Source organism: Mustela putorius, unplaced genomic scaffold (genome assembly GCF_011764305.1).
Source record: "Mustela putorius furo isolate JIRA1106 unplaced genomic scaffold, ASM1176430v1.1 tig00000281_pilon_pilon_pilon, whole genome shotgun sequence".
Classification (NCBI taxonomy): domain Eukaryota; kingdom Metazoa; phylum Chordata; class Mammalia; order Carnivora; family Mustelidae; genus Mustela; species Mustela putorius.
This window is the reverse complement of record NW_025421343.1, coordinates 18,671,632-18,694,060: the sequence shown is the minus strand read 5'-3', so window position 1 is coordinate 18,694,060 and position 22,429 is coordinate 18,671,632. Positions and strand designations below refer to the sequence as shown.

Genomic DNA, 22,429 nt, shown 5'->3' with positions numbered 1-22,429 from the left:
TTTCAAGAAAGAAAGAAAGAATACAGGAATTGGGAAGTATAGGATAAAACTAACATTCTTGTAAATATCTGGTCCCAACAGGGACCAAAAGAATCAATATACATGAGAGTTTAGTAAGGTTGCCAGATATAAGATTAATTTACAAAAATCAATAGCAATTTTCCACACCAGTGATAACCACCTAGAAAATATAATTAAAAATATAACATTCATGATTGCAATAAAAACTCAAACTATTTAAGTATTAGCCAAAACTCAAAGGACTTCTTTATAGCAAGATAATCTGAATAAATGAGACATTCCATTTAAGATAGGACCACATGGGGTACCTGGGTGGCTCAGTGGGTTAAAGCCTCTGCCTTCAGCTCAGGTCATGATCCCAGGGCTCTGGGATCGAGCCCCGCATCAGGCTCTCTGCTCAGTGAGGAGCCTGCGTCCTCCTCTCTCTCTGCCTGCCTCTCTGCCTACTTGTGATCTCTGTCAATTAAATTAAAAGAAAAATCTTAAAAAAAAAAAAAAAGAGGACCACATAATATAAAGATGTCATTTCTTCCCAAAGTAACTCACAAATTCAACACAATGCCATTAAAAATCCAGTTGGGCTTTTTGAGGACCTTGATAAAATCACTCTGAAATGCATATGGAGGAACAAAAATCTAGAAACAAGAGTACAGAGAGGATTTTTCCCATTAAATACTAATACATTTGCACAGTCACTGTAATAAAAGTGGTGTGGTTGGTGCAAGAACAGACAAACACACCAAAAGCACAAAAAGAGACTGAGGTGGAGCAGGAACATCACAGAAGATTTGTGCAATGGTCAGATGGTTTAGTAGGTGGTTTTAGGAAAACTGGCTCAGCACGGAAATCTGGATCCCCTTCCCACACCACATGCAAAAGTGGGTTCCAGATGAAGTAAAGACCCAAGTATGAAAGGTAAGCTATAGAGTTAAAATGTGAAAGAATCTTGCTAACCTAAGGGTGGGGAAAAATTTCTTAAAACTTCAAAAGTTCAAACCATAAAGGAAAAAAGAAAGGATGAATTTGATTACATCACACTTAAAGACTTCTGTTCAAAAAAAAAAGGGGGGGGGGCACCATGGTCAGTTCAAGACATTCAGCAGAAGGGGAGAAGACAGTGTTTAAAACGGTCAAAAGAAGAATATCTAGATGAGATAATCATCAAAAAAGGAAACTGGAAAGATGAATAAATATGGGAAAGATTGCTCAACCTCACTATTAAACAGGAAAAGGCAAATTACATTAAGAACACAACAGCCAAATGAGCAGGAAATAATAAAATGCAATTAAGTTGGGGCGCCCGGGTGGCTCAGTCAGTTAAGTGTCAGCCTTTGGCTGACTCATTACCCCGGGGTCCTGGGACAGGGTCCTGGGACAGAGTCCTGCTTCAGGCTCCTTGCTCAGCAGGGAGCCTGCTTCTTCCTCTGCCTGCTGCTCCTCCTACTTGTGCGCTCTCTGTCAATTAAATAAATAAAATCTTTAAAAAAAAAAAAAAAGAAGAAGGTTGACCAAGGCTAAGTGCTGGCTAGGGAGAGAAGGGAGGTCAACAGTAATTTTTAAGCATCCTAGTGTGTATGCATACTGGTACAGGCATGCACTGTGGGGAAGTATTTGCATTTCCATGCTAATGTTGCAGATATTTGCATACCCTAGAGCCTGGTAACCCTATCCTAGGAACTGTGTGCCAAAGAAACAATGGCCAGGACACAGGCAGGAGAGCAGACACCCCAGCTCTCTACAGTAACAGTAGCTTGAATCAACCATGAGCCTGACAACAGAGCAGATAAACAGACTGTGCTGGGCCATCCACTGCATGAAACGTCCTACAGCAGTGAACGGACGGTAACACATAGTTGTTACAAAATTCAAAACCAAGAATAACCAGACTATTTGTAGGGATACCCAAGAAATAAAATGGTAAATAAGAACAAAAATCCAGGAATGACAAGTGCAAACCTGGCTGGTGGTAACTTCTGCAGCGTGGGAGAGAGGAGAAGCTCAGAGAGAGGCAGGCTAGTGATGTTCTAATTCCAGGGGTGGGGAGGATCAGTTCACTGGAGTTTATTATTCTTTTTAATGCACAGATCAAATATATATTTGAATTTGCTAGAAGTTAATTAAAATGCTTAAAAGTAATCAGAGGGGTGCCTGAGTGGCTCAGTCAATTGAGCATAAGACTCTTGATTTAGGCTTGGGTTGTGATCTCGGGATCCTGAGATCGAGCCCCAGGTGGGGCTCTGCACCTAGCGCGGAGTCGGCCGAGGTTCTCTCCCTCAAATAAATAAAAATTTTTAAATAAAATATCTTTTAAAAGAAGTAATTAGAGTACCCAGATTAGGAGAAAAAGAAAGCGAGAACACACCTTTGGTCTGGACAAAATAGGACACTTGGAAGAAAGGAAAAGGACAGCAGTCCCAAAAGAAATGGCCAAAGGACATCCATGGGCAAGTCAGAGGTGAGCAAACTGAAAAAGCTGAGGGGTCCACGAAGAGGTGTTCAAAATCATTAGTATGGAAAACGCACCTGAGAACAGCAAGGAAAAATGTGACACTCATGAAATCAGCAAAGTCTGAAAGCTACTTTAAAAGTCAAGACTCGGGACGCCTGGGTGGCTCATTTGGTTAAGCAGCTGCCTTCGGCTCAGGTCATGATCCCAGGGTCCTGGGATCGAGTCCCACATCGGGCTCCTTGCTCGGCAGAGAGCCTGCTTCTCCCTCTGCCTCTGCCTGCCTCTCTGTCTGCCTGTGCTCGCTTGCTCGCTCTCTCTCCCTCTGTCTCTGACAAATAAATAAAATCTTTAAAAAAAAAAAAAAAAAAAAGTCAAGACTCCGTTGGGGACTGCGGGCTACCTTCTCCCACAGCTCCAGACTCCCTTGTCTGCTTGCCATCTGCACTCGGATGTCTAGGTGGTTCTCAAATGGAGCATTTCCAAACGGACCTCCTGATTTTCCTCCCCAAACTGTTCTACCCACAGCCTTCCCCAGCTCCCGGGACGGCAACTCTGTCCTGTTGGGTGCTTCGGCCAAAACTCTGGGCGTAGACCTTCCTCCCAGGGCTCAACCCACAGGCATGGCCGGCCAGCTCTAACCCTTAACTCCAGCATCTAACCCCTTCTCCCACTTCCACGTCCCTCCTCTGGTCCAAGGCTCCAGCATCTCTCCTGGCCTGAAGCCCCGCTTCTGCCCTGGGTCCCATAGGTCTAGTTTTCAAACAGTGCTGGAGGAAGCTGCTGGAAACATATCCTGTGCATTCCTCTGTCCAACAACCTCCCCTAAGCTCTGAATATAAAAATAACCAGTAAATCACCAATGAACGCACACCACCGCCACTGCCGCCCCTCCCCAGCTCGGCTCTAACCTCATCTCCCAGTCTCTCCCTTTGCTCCCACTGCTTCAGCCATTCCCGCCCCCTTGTGCCCTGCAAGCCCACCAGGCAAACTCCCTCTAGAGGGCACTGCTTTTCCCTCGGAATTCACACCTCTTTTTTCTCCTCAAATGTCACCTTCTCACAGGTGCTGCCCCCCACCCTTCCTATGTGTCCCCCATCTCTGTTCTACTTTCTTCCATTTGGCTATGACTCCCTGCCAGGTGCATATTTCTGTTTACCGGTGCTATGGACCAGAGCTGGGTTTCCCCAAAATTTGCATGTTGAAGCCCTAAGCCAATGTGACTCTATTTGGAGATACAGCTTTGGACGTAATTAAGGTAAGATGGTATCTAGTAGGACAGGTGGCCTTGTAAGAAGAGGAAGAGAGATCTCACCCCCTCCTCTCCACTCCCACCGCCCCGTCCACTTTCACCCCCTCTTCACACATATGCACCAAGGAAAGGTCATAGAACTGTCTGGAAGTGTCTGGGGGGCAGGGGATCTGGCTTCACCTTGACTCCCACAGTGTCCGGCCAGATCCTGGGCACCCCACATGCTCTCAGGGGACAATGGAGACTACTCCAGGCTCATCAACAAGAGAAATCCAAGGATTCATCCCTCTGGTTTGATTGGGCGGAGACGCTGCCAGATCTCTTAGGAGATGCCAACGGCCTCACACCCACCTGCTGCAATTACAGGCGGAACTGACAACTAATGGATCTAAATAGCCATTTGCTACAGTTTTCCTTAGAACACGGAGGAGCCGTGCTCCACCAGACGGTGAAGTCAACCTGCTTCTGCCCTCTCCCTTCCACCTCTCCCTGGGTGCAGCCCTTCTCCCGGACCCCCGGAGGCCGGTCCTGGACACTACACACCCCTGCCCGCTGATAACCAGGGGCTCAGCAACCAAGATTGAACCTCTCCATCAAACAAACATTTTGTGAAAGGTGGAAAAGCATGAGGTTTAAAAAATTTGTTCTAAGGGTGCCTGGGTGGCTCAGTGGGTTAAAGCCTCTGCCTTCAGCTCAGGTCATGATCCCAGGATCCTGGGATAGAGCCCCGAGTTGGGCTCTCTGCTCAGCAGGGGGCCTGTTCCCACCACCCCCCACTTCTCTGCCTACTTGTTATCTCTCTCTCTCTATCAAATAAATAAATAAAATCTTTTTTAAAAAATTGTTCTTAAAAAAAAGCTGTCGTTGTAAAGCGGGAGGTCCCCACGTTATACAGCAAGCTGACAAATCTCCAATGGGGATCTCCTCCCAGGGAGCAGACCTCATGCCACACAGCCCCCTCTGGGCAGGACCCACCTGCAGGGGCTCGGAAAAGGTGGCGACAAATCTTTAATTCACTGAGCAAAGATGTACCAGGTCCTGGGTGAGAGCCATTTTTGGCCTACCGGCGAGGCAAGAGGGACTGGAGCCAGCCAGTGTGGACAGCCCCTGATGGTCAGGGGACTCCTAGACCCGGAGGTCCCTCTGAGGAGCCCCGGGGACCACTGTAGAGCAAGACTCCCCTGCGAATGCCAGCAATGCATCTTCCGTCTGTCGGGGGGACTGGGCTTCCAAGTAAGACTCGGTTGGAGATTCCATAGCTAAGACACTTTGATACCACCAGCCATGCAACAAGTGAGGCACTGACTTGGGGAGGGAGCAGGTTTGGCCCAAATCTCCCAATGTAGAGCAGCATCGGGTTTCAGGCTCTAGGCCACCTCCCTGCCTTACAGGAGCCACCCACCTGAGCCACAGTTAGGTGACTTACCCTCCCTAAGCCTCAGCTCCCTCATCTCCAGGATGGGCCTGCTGCTGTGGAGGACAAAATCATGATACACACAAAGAGAGGTTGGGCCACCTCCAGGAGGGAAGAGCAGGGGTGGTGGGTCAGGGCACGTATACCTCTCTCTGGGCACTCCCCATTCTCCCCTTCACACCTCTATCTCTTCACCCACCTCTACCCCCACTGTCGCAATTCAGCTTCTCTGTCCCCACTCCAGCCAGACAGGTCCTCCCCTCAGAGGACATCTGCCCAGGGGTGTCCTAAAAGGAGGGCCAAGACCCTGCATTACTTGTGCTTCTGGTGGCTTCACATACCTGGCATACAAAGGGTGCCCAATAAATGTGTGCCAGTGATGGCATGTAATTTACACTTCTTCAACGTCTACTGTTTGCCAAGCAGTGCTGAGCACACTCTGGGGCCACAAGTATATAGACACAGTCCCTGACCCTCTCGGAAAGTCCATATGGGGTGGGGATGGGGACACAGAAAATCTTAGAACGGCATCATAACACAACCCAAAGGGGCAGGGAGCCAGAGGGGTGAGGGAAAGTTCCCAGGGGAGATGGGCCTCCAATCCAATACCCCAATATAGACGAGGAAACAGAGCTCAGGTAAGAGGAGTGACTGGCCCAAGTTAACGACAGCATGTCAGTGACTGAGTCAGGCCTGAAAAGCAGCTGTCCCAGCCCCTGGCCACCTCACCCCAAGTGCTCCTTCCACAATCAGGTTTCTCAGCCTCCCTACAGATATTTGGACCTGATCATTCTTTTTTTGGGGGGCTGTCGCCATTCATTGCCAGATGTTTGCCCTCTACCTGCAAGATGCCAGTAGCCCCCTCTCCCCAACTGGGATAGTCAAAAATGTCCCCAAATATTACCAAATGTCCATGAGAGCAAAACTGCCCTCCGTTGAGAGTTACTCATCCCAAATCTAGGAAATCCGACTTAAGATAAGAGGCAGTGACCGAAGTCCAGTCCTAGGCCCAGATGTGGTGGACAAAAAGCTATGTGGTGTCAGGGCTTGCAAACCGAGCACCAAGAATTTCCAGCCCATGGTCACTTATTGCCACTGTGCCCCACCCTGTGAGCCCCTTAGCCTTGAGTTCTGCTTTTCACTTTTCCAAAGTGCTTTAGCTCACCACACCTCTGTGAAATGCATAGGGGAATATAAGCTTTTATCCTCATTCTACAACTGAGGAGATTCAGGGTCAAGAATGTTAAATGCACCAAAGTCACCTGGTAAGCTAGTGGAGGAACCGGGCCGGGATTTCTGCACAGGTCATCTGAAGGCAGAGAGGGACAGGAGACCCGGGGCAGACTAAGGGCTTTTTATGATCTGCATCTACTTCTAGAAGGCTGCATCCCTAGAACCCAGATCCATTAGTTCCTGACAATCCCAGGGGCATCGTAACTCTGGCGGCTCACGGATGGGAACTACAGAGGCTCAGGGAAGACAAGAGACATACAAGCGGATGTACGCACGCTTGAGGGGAGCCAGGCGCCAGCCCTCTTCCCTAGGTGCCCACTCCCATCCAGGCTGGGTTTCTGACAGTCCCTCAGACTCTTCCAGGCACTTAAAGGGCAGCACCCCCAACAATAGGCAACATGTGGAACTTAGAAGTCCCTCCCTCTGAGGCAGGAGGGGAGGCCTGTTTGAGTGAGAGAATGTTTCCAACCATGAATCGGTCCTACTACTACGAGTCATCACTCCATTGCTAATTGTTGGTGATGCGAATGGTCCACAAAGTTTGCACATTTATTATATGCCAAGAACGGTGCCAGAGGCCTTAAAGCCCCAGTGGCTAGTTAGTTACATGTCTGCTACAGCCCACTTTACAGGTAACAAAACTGAGGCCAGGAAAGGTTAAAGAAGCTTTACGGCCAGCACGTGTGGGTGACAGGACCCCAGCGAAGACCTGGGTGACACAGGGTCCGTACTTCTCCCACTGCCTCAACGCATCGGAACTCCTAAGGGGCACGAATGGGCAACTGTAGCAGGAAAGGGAAACTCACTAGAGCCTGAAGTGAGTTTTTTAGTAGGCTGAAGAAAGCCTCTGTAGTCCAGTGCACACTATCCACCTTGTAAAGAAATCCCATTTCCTTAAAAGTCACAAAAACAAATTTCACAGGCCCAGACCTGGGAGGGGCTTGGGCTCAGTTCCGAAGGTTCTGCAGAACCAAGCAGAATGAGACCACTGGTGCTCCTGGCTCCTTGGCGTCCTGGAAACAGGGAAGATCTATGTGGGGGGTGGGGGGGGCATGGTTTGCCTAAGCACCAACACCCCCCACACCGTCCCCAGACTTCAGATGGCAAAGGACAGGGCATGTGGGACAGCCCCGTGCCCTGCAGGAGGCAACGGTCCTCAGTGCAGGATGCTCCCCCCCACCCACCTCATCCCAAGCAAATGCATTTCCCACTAAATCCCCTGTCATAGATTCCCTAACCGGGCGCAGCATCCAGACAAGTGCAGGCCCAGCTTGGGCAATTTTCCTCTTCACATAACATTTAAAGCTTATGGTGTCATCTCTCAGAACCACTTGATCACATCTCTTCTCTCTGGGCCCCATGGACTTGCCTCGGAAAGGTGTGATGGAGCCTGACGGCTTCTTAGGGGCACATAGCCATGGACTTCAGGTAAAGAGTCAGCTCGAGGTTCTGAAGGCAAAATGGAGGAAGGACCTTGCTTCCAGGCCCTGTGCCCCTTCCTGTCCCTTTGTAGGGGTTTGAGGCACATCTTCAAGCTGGAGGGGCTGCCACGCAGTTCAGAAGCAAAGACAAAGTCTGCCTTCCTTGCCCGCCTGGACCTCTGGGTTTCAGTTCTAAGAGCCGGAGCCTGGCAAGGTCAGCGGAATGCTGCGGCAGGAAGATGTCTGTCCTCCCCCGAGAGGACAGCAAGGGAGCACAGGTAACAAGAACAGGACAGGCTGGCCCCCTTCCCTGCAGTACAGAGGCAGGAGGCTGCAAATGCCACTTCGAACAGGGAGGAGGGGAAGTTACAGCCCTGGGAGGTCAAGGTCCCCTTCAGAATGGGTGTGCCCTAGAGGGGCTCCTCCTCCTAACCTGCCCAGAAGTCTCAAGGAGGTATGGAAGGTTGGGGAACAGCTCCGAGGACACCTCTCAGGGGTCCCAGGGAGGCTGTCCACAGTCTGATTAAAGGGTAGGTCTATCTTCTCGGTTAATATTGCACTGGGACAGAAATGTGGCGCCTGAGGGTTTGGTTACTGATCCCGTGGGCCTGAGCCATGCCTAGGGATGGGAGTCGAGGCAAAAGGGGCAGCCCCAAGATGTGGCGAAGGTCTCATTACTTGCCACTATCAAGTACCCTTGGCTGGGGATCCTTCCAGTCATCTTCACCCTGAGCCACCTCCCGTCAACCGGAGGCCTGATCCGGCTGTGCTCACCCGGGGCAGTTCGGACCGGCAGGCCTAGGATGGCTCAGGGTGTCACCAGGCATCTCGCTCACGCCCACCCCAAGCACCGCAGCTCCAAGCCCTCTGGGGCTCCTCAGAGCCCCAGGCTTCTCCATTCCCTCAGTCCCAGGCCAGCCCTCTGGAGTCCGGAGGGGGCGGCGGCTCTAGCGGCCAGAGCCGCTGAGCGCCCAAGGGCAGCACTCGCCGGGCCCGCAGACCCGCGCTCCGCTGCTGCTCACTCCCCAAACACTGCTGAGCCCAGCAGAGGAGCGGACGGCCACGCGTTACCTTCCATGGACATGGGCTCCAGGATGCCGAACTGCTTGAGGACGGCGATGAACAGCAGCACCACCACGGCCATGGCGCACAGCTCCATGCCCTGGATGCCCATGGCGACCCGAGCTGCCCAGGGCCGGGGCGTGCCCCTCGCCCGCGCGTGCCTCGGGAGGCGCCCGGGCCGGTGCAGCCCGCCCGGCCTCTTGGGGAGGCCGCGGCTCACATCCCCCGGCAGGCGGGGCTGCGGGTGTAGACGGGGTCCGGGCCCCGAGGAGGGCGGCTGCGGCGGCGAACTGGGCAGGCCGGGAGGTTGGACGCCGCGCGGCAGCAGAGCCCGAGCGCAACTTTCCGAGTCAGCCGGCAAACTTCGAGGCGCGGAGGCGGCGGCGGCGGCGGCGCGGAGCGCAGCTCGGGCGGCCGGCGCGGGCCAGAGACGCCTCCATGGCCCGCGCGGGCGCCGCGCCTCTTTCGCCCCGTCTCCAGCCCCAGGGACGCGAGGGCACGGGGGCGCGGCGGCGGCGGCGGGGGTCCCGGGCGCTCCCGGCCGCCCCAGCCTTCATCGCGGCTCCCAGCGCGCTCATTGGCCTAGGCGCGGCGACCACCCGGGGAGGCGTCCCCTGCGGCCGCCCCCCTCCCGCCCGCGCGAGCACGGGAAGGGGCGGAGGGAGGTGGCCCCGCCCCGTACGGCCCAGCCCTCGTACGGAGCCTGGCGCACCGCCACCACCCCCCAGCCATGCCCCCGGCGACCCAGCGGTCGGCGGTTTCACCCAACTGCCTGTGCGGGTGGGGGCTGAGTGGCTGGGGAACGGGCCGGGGACCGGAGGGGAAGGGAGCCGCAGCACTGCTCTCTGCGAGGACTCGGGGATCCGTACTCCTTGCTGAGCGGTGCGGAGCCTGCCACAGCCGCTCACTGCCCCGCCAGCCAAGGCAGAGCCGGCCTTCGGGGGATCGGGAAAGCCCTCTCACCCCGGGGTATTTCCCACACCACCAGGTCTCGGCTCGAGACTGAACTTGGCCTTCGTCTGGCCCCCACTGGAAATGAAAAAGTTGGTATTCAAAGTTATCCAGTTCCGGAAACCCACGTGCGCTCCAGGCTTTTAGAGGGAGTGTGGGCTTTGGCATTAGAGACTACGGAACTGAGTTCCACTCCTGATTTTGCTGCGTGACCTTGGTCGAGTCACGGATTTGCCGATTCCTCCTACCTACAGAGGAGCTGGTGCCCGCCTGCCTTTCCGGCTGTGGGAAAGAGCTAAACGGATGCCAAGTCCGACGCGCGGGCAGTGCACTGGAGCGCTAATTCGTTTGTGAATCACTCTCTTCCAGCCTGGAGGCACGGGATAGGAAAGGACTGGGAGAGATGGGGGCGTGGCAGGGCGGAGCCCGGGATCCTTCCAAGTCTCCGAACTCCGGGACTTGAGGGCCGGAGCCGTGGCTCTCTGCTGCCCTCCCGCGGGCGTTGCGCTCTGCGGGTGTCCTCGCCAGCCCCGGGCTTAGAGCGGGAGAAGGCTCGGGCTGCTTCGAACTTCTTTATTTTATTTTATTTTATTTTTTAAAGATTTTGTTTATTTGTCAGAGAGAGTGAGCACAAGCAGACAGAGTGGCAGGCAGAGGCAGAGGGAGAAGCAGGCTTCCTGCTGAGCAAGAAGCCCGATGTGGAACTTGATCCCTGGACGCTGGGATCATGACCTGAGCCGAAGGCAGCTGCTTAACCAACTGAGCCACCCAGGCGCCCCTCCAAGTTCTTTAGAAGTTCTCCATTTGCCTTAGTGGAGGGGGAAATCCAGCCCCGTTCCACGCGTTTGGACGTAGGGTCGGAACAACAGTAGCTTCCCTGTATGAGCCTCTGCTACCCACTGGGTCATTCTTTCAGCAAATACTGAACGTGTATTGCGCCCCAGGCGCAGAACTCGGTACAGCAGCATGCGTGGACCAGGGCCCTTCTGGAGCTGGTACAGGAACCAAACCTTTAGCTTTACTCATAATCCGTAAGGGCTGCCCCAGTGGGCATTTCTCGTCCCCATTTTACAGTTAAGAAAACCGAGGCCTAAATGTTGGGCCAGGGAAGGGACACAGGGGCAGCCCAGGCCTTCTGGATTCCAGAGCAGATGCTGGGCCAGCATACCACACTGTTTCCAGTGGAAACGGGTGGGAGAGAGGCTGCTGGGTTTCTTCTGGCCGGTGCAGTTCAACCTCAGTGTTTAACACACCTGGTTAAAAGTCTGAGTTATTGGAGATATTTTTAAAGAACTGTAAATGCACAGCTTTCAATTGCATTTAGTGGGATGTGGTGAGTCTCCACTGACCAAGAAGTCTAAGCAGAGATGCTAATGATAGCCAGAGAACACAGCTCTGTTGGAGCACATGAGTTGCTAAAATGTGTAAGTTAATAAAGGCTCAAGACTCTCCTAATTTACACACTTACATGCTGAGTAAAATCTAGCCTGTGTCCAAGCCCATTGCCACCAGTCCTCAGTCAGTGGTCTAGTTAAGAATACATTAACCTCTCTAAGCCTGTTTCCTAAAATGGGGATGACAAGCCCACCTCTCCAAGGGCTTGTAAAAGATCCAGAGAAAGAGAGACGAGGGTTGACCTGTGTCATGGGCTCTGATGGCCTCTTATGATGTATTCTTGGAGCTGGGTGTGTTCAGGGTGCCAGATGAGAGACAGATGGGGGGAGGGGGCAGATAGAGAACTGAGCAAGCAAAAGAAGCCATACGGGGGGTCCTCCAGAAGCTGGTCCACCCCTGCTCTCCTGCCTCAGTTTCCCCTGATGCTCCTGAGCATCTTCCCTGGGAAAGCTTCAATGGCTGCTCATAAACACTGAGCTATAAATGAGACATTGATCCCCTGGCTCTGTGGTGTAAAATATTAACGATGCCTAAGTGGATACCAGGGATGAGAGCAGAATGTCCGCTTGGCATTAGCTGCCTGGGCCAGGGGCCTAATGGATGGGAAGCTGACTCCCCCGCTCACTCACGAGCTTGGGGCCTGCCAGCCCTGGGGCCAACCAGGTCCACTGAGGCTGGGCTGATGGCCCCATCACGCTCCCTGCTTCCATGGGACCTAGACAGGGAAGCTGGCAGACAAGCCCCCAGACCTTATACATCCTCCCCACACCCATGAAGTCCCAGGCCAGGCCTTTCCCAGCTGGCTGTAGCTCCCTTCCCTAGCTCCCAGCTGTGCCCTCCCCAACATCCCCCAAGTGCCTCCTGTGGCAAGGAGCATGCTGGCTGTTGACAGTGATCCCTGCCAGCTCCCTGTCTTGGGGGAGGGGCACAGACAGAGAAATCCCTGCCCTTCAGGGTGCTGTAGACTGCCACGGAAGTAGGGAAAGACAGGGCGCAATGTGGAGGGAGCAGCTCGCTCTACCCCGGGTGATAGTAGAGGGCTGGGGAGCCCCAAGCCCTCTCTTGGAAGACTTCAAGATGTCTGGGAGGGTCTTGGAGGACTTGGTGTCCTGGTTTAGAAAATTTTTGGACCTCCAGCTGTTTTGGGGTGGTCTGGGGCACACCCCGAACTTAGCCTGGCATCCCACACCTGAGGTCATGGTCTTCCTGTGCCTGGAATATTGCTACCACTCCAGTTCTGCCTCCAGGAAGACTTCCCAGATTATGCCAGCCCTATACCAACCCGCTTCTCCTCAGAACCGCCATGGCCTCTGCTGCCTGGGCCGGGCTGTTCTGCACCGTGTTTTGGCTGTCTGCCCGGACATCTCCCATGTCACCCCTCTCTCACCACAGCTGTGCTGTCAGCTCTTGTGGGTTGGGACCTGTCTCTTTGACCAAACATTAATTGGGTGCCCCAGCCTACTGATCATGTAGTTGCTCAAGGATTTTAAAAGGTCTTTTGAGTTTTAAGGCAGGGACTAGGCTACACACATGCTGTTTGAGGGACTTATGCCCAGCAAACAGCTCAGCAAGTGGCTCCTGTCTCAACTCTCCCAGAGGGCAGGCCCCCTTTGGTTCTAGGGCAAAACAGTCATTACTCAGTTTATTTCTCTTTCTCCTACTTCCTAGGAACCAAACAAGAATGTCCACGAGTGGGATTCCACATCCCAAAGAAATGTCTCTAAGACTCCTCCCCGTGGATGTTCCAAGGCTCTTTACATGCGGTGTGTTCAGAGCTAGACTGTCAGGCTTCCCCCAAACCTGTCCCTCCTTCAAGCTCAATCTTAGCTGCTCAGAACCAAAACCCTGGCTTAGCCTGGAATCTTCCTGTCCCACTCCTGCCCAGTCTACCAACAAACTCCGGCACTGTGCCTCTTTCTCATCCATCTTGGCTCCCCTGCCACGAGCTTGGCCATGCCACTGTCCCTTTCTCCTGGACTCCTGCTGCCAGCAGCTCTTCCCATCTCCATTCCATCCTCCTCCTGTCTCTCCCTCTTTCGACAACCAGAGTGGTCATCTCAAGATGGACATAAGACCCTGTTTTTCCCTTGCTTAAAACTTCGAGTGGCTGTCTGACTCAACACCAGTTGTGTTTGCCTGCTTGACATTCTTCTCCCTGATGTGGTGACAGCCCTCCCAATTTCCTTTGTAGAACCCCCTGCCCCTGCCAGCCTTGTGATTTTGGATCTTTGGCAATATAACTGGTCAACCAACACCAATTCCTCTTTTCCCACTGCATACCACCCCTCCACTGCCATAGTGATTTATTCAGGGGTGGGTACCTGCTGGGACTCAGTGAGAGACCTTCATGACTGGCCCTGGGACAAAAAGGAGGGGCACTCTTATTCACTATGGTAGCTAAATGGCCATTCTGCCACCCATGTGGGAACAGGAAGCTGAAGAAGGAAGTTATTTCTTTGGAAAACAGAACTAAAGAAAATAGCCCAATTGACAATGTTCTATGCCTTGATCCAGCTGTGCCTAATGGCACACCTAAACCTGTCTCTTTCAGTTATGTGAGCCAATAAATCTCCCTGTTGCTGCTTAAGCCAATGTGAGTTGGGTTACTGCTCCTTGCAACCAAAAGGGTCTTAATCAATGCAACCCTCGTTACTCATAGAACAAAGACCAAAATCCTTAATATGGCCCATCAGAGCAGCTGACATTTACTAAGCACTCACCATGCACCAGGCACCTCAACACCACTCTTCTTTTCTCATAGATCCCAATATGGTAGGGGCTTGATAAGAGGAAGAACTTGAAGCACAGAGTGGTTAATTTTTTGGTTAAGAGCACACAGCTGATAATACACAGCATCAGAATTTGAACCCAAACATTCCAGCTCCACAGCCTATGATTTTAATTCAATCCTGCCATGCCCCTCTACACCAGCATGATCAGACCCTTCCTCCTGTCCTTTGCTCAAATGACACCAGCCACACCTGCAGCTACCTGAATGGCCCCAAGATTCTCCAGATCTCTGAGCAAGCTCTTCTCTGAGCCACGAATGTTCTTTCTCCTCCTCCTCTTCCATTTCACCCAACTAATTAGTGCCTACTTGTCTTTTGGGTCTCAAATGTCACTTTTGCAGAGTATCTTCCCTGACCTGCTCCCCTTATTAGTCCCTGCTGCTCTACCCCCCCATCCCCTTCCCTCTTTGCAGTGTGAGTTTAGCTATTTATGTATTCATTGATTTGTTTCTGTTCTCCCACCAGATGGTAAGCTTCCTGAATGTATAATTAGTACCTGCCTCAGTATATTTATAAAATAATTAATGGGATATCAGATGATGATTTTCCTCTAATTAGTTCAGCAGAGGCTGTTCTGGTATCACTAGCAAGAGCACCAGACTGGGAGTCCAAGAGAACCAGGGCCAAGTCCCTAGTTCCAATCGTAATCTATTGGCAGAGTTGGCCAAGGCACACCACTTCTCCAAGCTTCCCTTTCCTTTTTGTAAAATGGAGTCACTTGGTGACATGCCTGTCAAACAGCGAGCTATGAGAATCTGACAAGCTGATGGAAGTGAAAGCCTCCCAAGTCAGGCATGAGGGATCTGTTCCTGGAGATGCCCACTTCCTCAGAGCCAGAAACACCAAGTGACACCAAAGGGGTCTACTTTATCTTATGGTATTGCCCAAATCTTCCAATCAGACAGATCTCTGGGGATCACAGAGAACCCATCCACACAGTCTCTGCTCTGGCCCAACCTCAGATGAAATGTGGGAGGTTTGTGGCTACAGGTAATAGAAATCCTCCTTTCCTTTAACTTAAACTGTTATGAAGTGCACCATGTCACACACAGAAGTCCAGCACGAGGGTGGCTCCAGGGATAATCAGCTCAGATCTGGGGGTATCATTAAGGACCTGAGTTCATGTATCTACCTACATCTCCAGCCTCAAAGCATTAACCTTACCCACAACCTGCTCCTCTCATGACACAAGGTGGATGCCTAGTTCCAGACATCACATCTTGATGTGACAATGTCCTGGAAAAGATGGGATCATCTCTTCCTATGTCTTTTTTTAATAGTGAAAAAAAATTTACCCATTAAGCTTCCCATGAACACTTCTTGGTGTTTCTTGACTGGAATTATTTCACATGCCATGGCTAAATCTGTTGTTGGCAAGAGGAATGAGACCAGCACTATAGGAGAGACTCCTGGCTCTACACCAAAACTCATTCTCCTCTCCTTTCTTCTAAAGTAAAAAAGCCTTAATTGGGCACATGACTTCCCAGTGGTGACAGTATTTCCCAGACCCCTTTGCAATTAGTTGTGGCCATATGAGTAAGTTCATAACAGTAGAAGAGATGGATGTTCCTTTGGGGATGGAGGCCTTAAGTCAACGAATGAGTAGCCTCATCATTCTCTCTTCTCTTTTTATTACTGGCAGGAACCCAGACATGTCAATGACCAGCCTCAGTCATGCAGATCCTGACACGTCTGGAAGAGGAGGAGGGTGTGGAGCCACAAGATAGAAGGGACTTTGGTCCCTGAATGACCTACATGGAACAGAACCGCCCACCAAGCTAGAACATTCACCCTGATATGTTAAAGGAGAAATAAATAAACTTTTAAAAATCTCTTAAAGAAAAAGATATAATAAGGTGAGAGCTGGCTATTTTGAAAATAGAGGAAGAAAGGAAGAAGGAGACACAAGGTACAGAAGGCTTCACGACGTTAGCAAAGCAAACACTTGGACCAAGCAATAGAAATAAGATTGTTGCAGAAAATGTTTTTCAAAGGTCTTTTCAGATTTATCAGCCAAACATTCAGCCAAACAAAGATGGCCTCAAATGAGAGACAGAAATGGGTAGAAGAAGGAAGCCAAGAAATAAAGCAACTATAGGAGAACTATATTCAGAAAAGAACGTCGGTAGTGGTTACTGAACACAGAACTGACTGGAAGAAAATGAACCAGAAAATGACCAAATCTTTGAGGGAATTGTATTGTGATAGAAGCCAGAAGTCTGGCCCCCAAATCCTGTGAGTAATCAAGATCCACAACAACTCTTGACCTTCCCAACTTGTACTAGCAGAAAACTTGGAAAGCTCTCTGACTCCAGAGGAAGACACACTTCCCAGTGCCTACTTCAAATGGGGCCCAGAGGGAAATGGACAGGGAATGGAGGACAAGGCTGGAACTGTGGAGGACAAGGGGCAAGGTGGTGGATCCAGAGAACAGAACTAAGGTAGCCAGTTAAGCTTTCTCCTTCCACTGCAGCATGGGTAGCCCAAGAATCCTCACTATCCAAATCCATGTTTTTTGAATTCAGATGTGAGACTTATTTTGGTAAGTTCAGGTCATGAGTAGTGTAATGTCACATTCAAATCTATCAGAGTCCTGAGTTTTGGATAAGAAGTATGAGAACTCATGAGTGAAAGGCATCTTAGAAAATTATCTGAATTCAGTTCCAAAGTTTGGATAGGGAAGAGTTGGCAGAGCCACAAGGTGGAAATCACTGGGGCCCTGCATGTCTGCATGGAGTGGAGCCCCTCACCAACCTGAGCACTCACTTCAGGATGGTCACAGGAGACAGAAATAAACTTTGCCCTTAGGCCACTGAGCTACATTGAGTCTCATTGCTACAACACCTGATCTAACCTAATTAATGCAAACATGATGGCTCAGATCAATCAGGACCACCCCCAGGGTGAGGAAGAAGACCCAGTTCTACTTGTAGCAGAAGGAGGAAGGGAGACACCTGAGGCTAGAACCACAGCTCCCTAAAGAGGGATGAAGTAAGGAGTAGATTTGGAGCAGACAAGCTACAATTTTTGCATTCATACCACTCTCTTAGAGTATCTAGGTCCAAGGACCAAAGTCTCATCACTCTACCCACCAAGTAAAGAGAGTCTACTTCCTCCAACACAGGGCTTTAAAAAGGCTTCAGACTGTGTCTCACCAGCCTCTGCTGATGCTTTCTCCTTGGGTGGGGCTTAGACAAGTCAATGCCTCAAATATTTAGTGAGCCCTCACTCTGTGGATGGTCCTGGTGAGCATTCTACAGAGTCAGTTTCTCTTGGGGATTTTCCTTAGATGGGCTAATTAGAAGAGCTCCTTGAGTTTGGGAATATACACTGCTATTGTCTGAGCCAGGTATCTGCTAGATGCTTTACAAAAATTACCTGGTTTCTTCTTCATGTTGACCCTAATTATGGAGGAAATAACATCATGTACCCCTGTGGCAGAGATTTTTGGTTGCATGGACTTAGGATTTGTTTTTTCCTTCTTTCTCTCTAGCAGAACCTTAATTTTGTTGGGGGCAACAATGTCCTCTGCAGAGAAACTACTTTTCCCAGCTTTCTTTGTGGCTAGAGATGGCCATATGACACAGTTTAGGCCAATGAGATATAAGCAGAAGCCATTGGGTGGGGCTCCTTGGGAACCACCTTAAATGGAGTGGGAGAGACTTCATGGAATCTGCCTTTTTTGTAATTTCTCTCCAATCCTTTGTGGAATGGATTATGATGGTTATATCTGGAGCCATGAGAGAAGGACATAGGTTCCTGAATTGTGATGGCTTGAGTTGCTGAACTAAACCTAACAACTACCTACCTCTGGATTTGTCATTGCTTGAGAAAACTAAACCCTTGTCTCATTTGTGTCACCATTACTTAGGTTTTTGTGCCATGAAACTGAGGAGAAAGTGAAGCTTAAGAGATGTACACCAAGTGCTCACCATTAAGAGGCAAAGCTGTTGTTTGAATGTACTGTGAAGGCAGTGTCACAGAGAGATGGGTCATGTGCCTCACAACCTCTACCTACCCATCCACTTCCTGTGCTGACCACAATGGCTCTTTGGGGCTCTTGTCTTCCCTCATATCTGCCTGCTCCTTGCCAGTTGCCAATCTTTTGCCCGGAAGCTTTCTTCTAATTGTTCAAGCCCCAACTGAGGGCTCCAGCTGTTTGTTCTGCTGCTTTCCTCACTACCTATAGGTTCCTCCACCTTCCAGCTCAATGGTTGGGCTGGTTTTCTTGGCTCCAGTCCTCACCAGCATTCCTCTGCTTAGCTTCCTGCCTTTCCTCTCTGGCCCTGCTACTTCAAGAACAAGCCTGGAGGCAGAGAAGCCCATGATGAGGACAGGGAAGAGTTTGGGTGGAAGGTGAAGGTTGCCTGCACCCAGGTAGAGGCAGAAGGACTGGAAAGGAGGGAGCTTCATTGAGAGAAATGAAGGAAGCCGACAGATTCTACACACTCCAAATGCAGATTCCTGGGAGGAAAAGCTATATTTAAGGCTCTGCTCCTACAGTGATTTTCTCATAACTTATACAAGAAATTTTTTGAAGATTTATTTTAGAGAAAGAGAGAGAGTGTGTGTGTGTGTGCACGAGCAGAAGGGATAGAGGGAGAGGGGGAGAGAATCTGAAGCAGACTCCATGCTGAGCATGAAGCCCAATATGGGGCTTGATCCCATAAGCCTGAGATCATGACCTGAGCCAAAAGCAAGAGTCGGATGCTTAACAGACTGTGCCACACAAGTGCCTATATAACAAAACATTTTTTTTTAAATCTTAAGATTGTTTTTAAATGACAGTGTGGGATATTGGTTAATAGTGCAGGCTTTGAAGACAGAGTGCCTGGATTCAAATCCTGGCCTTTCCACTTATTAGCCATGTGACCCTGGGCAAGTAATAAGCCTCAACATGACTCAGTTTCTGCAACTATAAATGGGAATGATAATACCTGTCACAGAGTAAGTGTGAGGGCAAAATAAATTAGCACATGCAAAGCACTTAGAACAGTGACTTTCACCCATGTGAGGTACTCAAAAGGTCTAAAGCTTCTGTTATTATCACAGAGAAAGGATTCATTGTATATCCTGTTGACATTCAGAGACCAAGCAAGAACACAGGTGAGTCTGAACACATCTGTGTTTTTAACTATACAAATGGCATTACCTCTCTCAGCCTTGTTGAGTGCAGAAAAGGAAAATTCTAATTATGATGAAGTAGCTGACATCAAACTTACCTTACCAATGGAAATAACTATAAAATCTAGACAAAACATGTACAACAATTATATGTGGGCAATGGACATGAATTAATATAGGACAATGATCCATGAGAATCACATTAAATGATCCCGACTTTCATTTCTTCTTTATTCCTGACTGTATTTTCAAAATGCTGGGCAGCAAAACTTCCTAGCACTGGTGGTCACACTGGATGGAGGAAATAGAGATCAGACTTCAGGATGGCTAAGGTAGCCCTGATTTGAGAGGGCAGGTGTTTGGAAATGAGGGAGGCACAGAGAAGGAAGAGCCCCCCAAATCTACAAAAATATCCCTTGGGTCCTTGGTCAATTGTCAGGCTGTTCATGAGCAGGGAGAGACTCCAGGAGGGCTCGCAGAGAATAATGGCTGAGGAAACTAAAAGCTGAACGGAGATTTCACAAGTCACACAACTCTGAGGAAATATTGAAGGTCGAGTCCAGCCAGTTCACTTGGGAACAACTTGGGCTTTCTGTTGAGGTCCCAGGAAGGCTACACTTTAGGATTAAGACAATGACTTAGGAGAAGAGCTACACTCTATACATAAGAAAAAAGCTGAAACAGATATACTTTAACAAGCCAAAATGCAAGCTTTCACAGGATGAGTGTGGTTTGCCAGAAGGTTAATTGCCTGACAAAACAAAATTCAAGGGAGAGGAGCTAACCCAGAGCCCCTACAACATACCATTCACATGTATAACAAGCACATCAATCAGCATGAGGTTAAAAAGTTTTATGCATGTGAAGAAGGAAAAGTGGTTGATCGTGAACTTAATAGAAACATACAGATATGATGGAGATTTTGGAATTAGCAGATGAGGACTTCAAAAAAACTATAATTAACATGTTTCCAAAAATAAAATAAGGAAATGGACAAAATAAATGAAAAGATGAAGCTTAAATTTTAACAGCAAGTTGGAAATTTGCATCACTAGGGTTGATCAGAGAAGCAGAACCACTATGACTGATAGAGAATATAGCTATAGAACAGAGTGATAGAGAGAATAAAGGGTTTATTATAAGAATGAGACCTGACTCAATTGGGGGAGCTGAATAAGAAGTCCATGGAAGGCTATTGTCCCTACATATGCCTGAAGTTGCTGTATTTGGGTCAACAGGACTAGAATATAGAGGAAAAGGCTGGATACGAAGTGAGAAAAAGTGAGAACAAGCTGGAACCCACATCTGTCTCTCACTGCCTCCAACCCTGACAACACAGGTGACCCGCAGAAGAAGCAGACACCATCTACCACATGAAGTTGCTCATGTCCCTGATCCAGAGTTCAATTAAAAATTGCAGACATGCCAAGAAACATGAAAATGTGACTCATGCTTAAGAAAAAAAAAAAGGTCAGTAGAAGCTGTGAGTATTGAAGATCTCGACAGAAAAGCAGGGGGAGCCATAAGCAGAGGGAGAGGGAGAAGCAGACTCCCACCACCAAGCAGGAGCTCAATGTGGGGCTCTATCCCAGGACCCTGAGAACATGACTGAGCCAAAGGCAGACACTTAACCAACTGAGCCACCCCAGGAGCCCTTATGTTGGTATATTTAATATTGGCCTACAGATATCTGAGAGTCATTTCACATTTCTTCTATGTTTTTTCTCTTTGTTCTTCAGATTGGATAATTTCTATAATCTCTCTTCAAAGTTACTGATTCTTTTTTCTGCTAGCTCACGTCTGCTGTTGAATCCTTCTAATGAATTTTAAAATTTCAGTTATTTCACTTTTCATCTTCAGAATTTTCATTTACTTCTTTTATGTTTTCTTTCAAGTAAATGAATAAGATCTTTTATAAATAAATAAATAAATAAACCAATAGGAATCTGATGACAGTCCCAGAAGAACAGAGGCGAGTGAGAGAAAAGCAAAGACAACATTTGAAGAAATAATAGCCCAAATCTCCAAATTTGAGGGAAAAAAAAAACATTAATATCTAGATCTAGGAAGCTCAAAAACCTCAAAAAATGATAATCATGAAGATATCCCCCCCCCATACACATCACAGTCAAACAGTTGAAATACAAAGAAAATCTTAAAATCAGCAAGAGAAAAATGACACATCACAGGCTGGTAATGATGTGATTAATAGCTGTCTTCTCAGAAATAATGGAATTAGCTGGAAAGCAGTAGAATATTGGAGGAAAGTTTTTATATTTTACTGTATTAATATTATTCTGAAGTAAATTGTTATAATTAAAATGTATATTATAATCCCTACAAGATCCACTAAGCAAGTAAGTCAAAATTATGTGGTGTTAAAAATAGAGGATTAAAATGGTATAAAATATATGTTTGACACAATAAATGGCAGTAAAGAGGAACAGAGAACAAAAAAGAGACAAATAGAAAAAAAGTAGCAAAATGACAGATGGAAATCCAACCACATCATTAATTACAATAAATGTGAATGGACTACAATGAATGTTAGAGGAAAGAAAAACCAGAAAAGAATATAAGGAAAATGTGGGACAAATTAAATAAGCCCAACAAATGTGTAATTGGAGTTCCAGAAGAAGCAGAGACAGAGTAAGAAACAGAATCAGAAAGCCCAGCAACTGTAATTGGAGTCCCAGAAGAAGCAGAGAGAGCAAGAGACAGAATCAGAATTTGAAGATGTAATGGCAGAAAAATTTCCAAAACAGAAGAAAGATATCAAATCAGATTTTCAATGAGCTCAACAAATCCAAGATAGGATAAATACAAAGAAAATCACAGCTAGGCATATCATGGTCAAATTGCTGAAAATTGGGCACCTGGGTGGCTCAGTGGGTTAAGCCGCTGCCTTCAGCTCAGGTCATGGTCTCAGGGTCCTGGGATCGAGTCCCACATCAGGCTCTCTGCTCAGCAGGGAGCCTGCTTCCTCCTCTCTCTCTCTGCCTGCCTCTCTGCCTACTTGTGATCTCTCTCTGTCAAATAAATAAATAAAATCTTAAAAAAAAAAAAACCTGCTGAAAATTAAAGGTAAAAAGAAAATCTCAAAGACACCCAGAGTAAAAAGACATTTAGGGACATAATACAAATGATGGTAGACTTTGTGACAAAGACCACAGAAGCCAAAATACAATGGAATAACATTTTTTCAAAGTGCTCAAAGAGAAATAACCAGCCAACCTATAATTCTATACCCAGCAAAAATGTCTTTCAAAATGAAGGGCAAATTGAGACACTCTGAGTTAAACAAAAACTGAGAGAATTTGT

General features: G+C 48.7%; 1 protein-coding gene across 3 annotated transcripts in view; it reads right to left on the bottom strand.

Annotated features, from left to right (window-relative positions):
• Nucleotides 1-22,429, bottom strand: part of KCNIP3 (potassium voltage-gated channel interacting protein 3) — an 80,616-nt gene that overhangs the window by 14,851 nt on the left and 43,336 nt on the right. Inside the window, exon 1 of one of the 3 annotated variants that reach the window (XM_004770945.3) lies at nt 8,859-9,406. The exons of the other annotated variants lie outside the window; for them this stretch is intronic. Within the exon in view, the coding sequence (XP_004771002.1) occupies nt 8,859-8,961 (103 nt within the window). The 5' untranslated portion in view covers nt 8,962-9,406. Of the gene's footprint in view, nt 1-8,858; nt 9,407-22,429 lie in introns of those variants that run through there. 3 annotated transcript variants of the gene reach the window in all.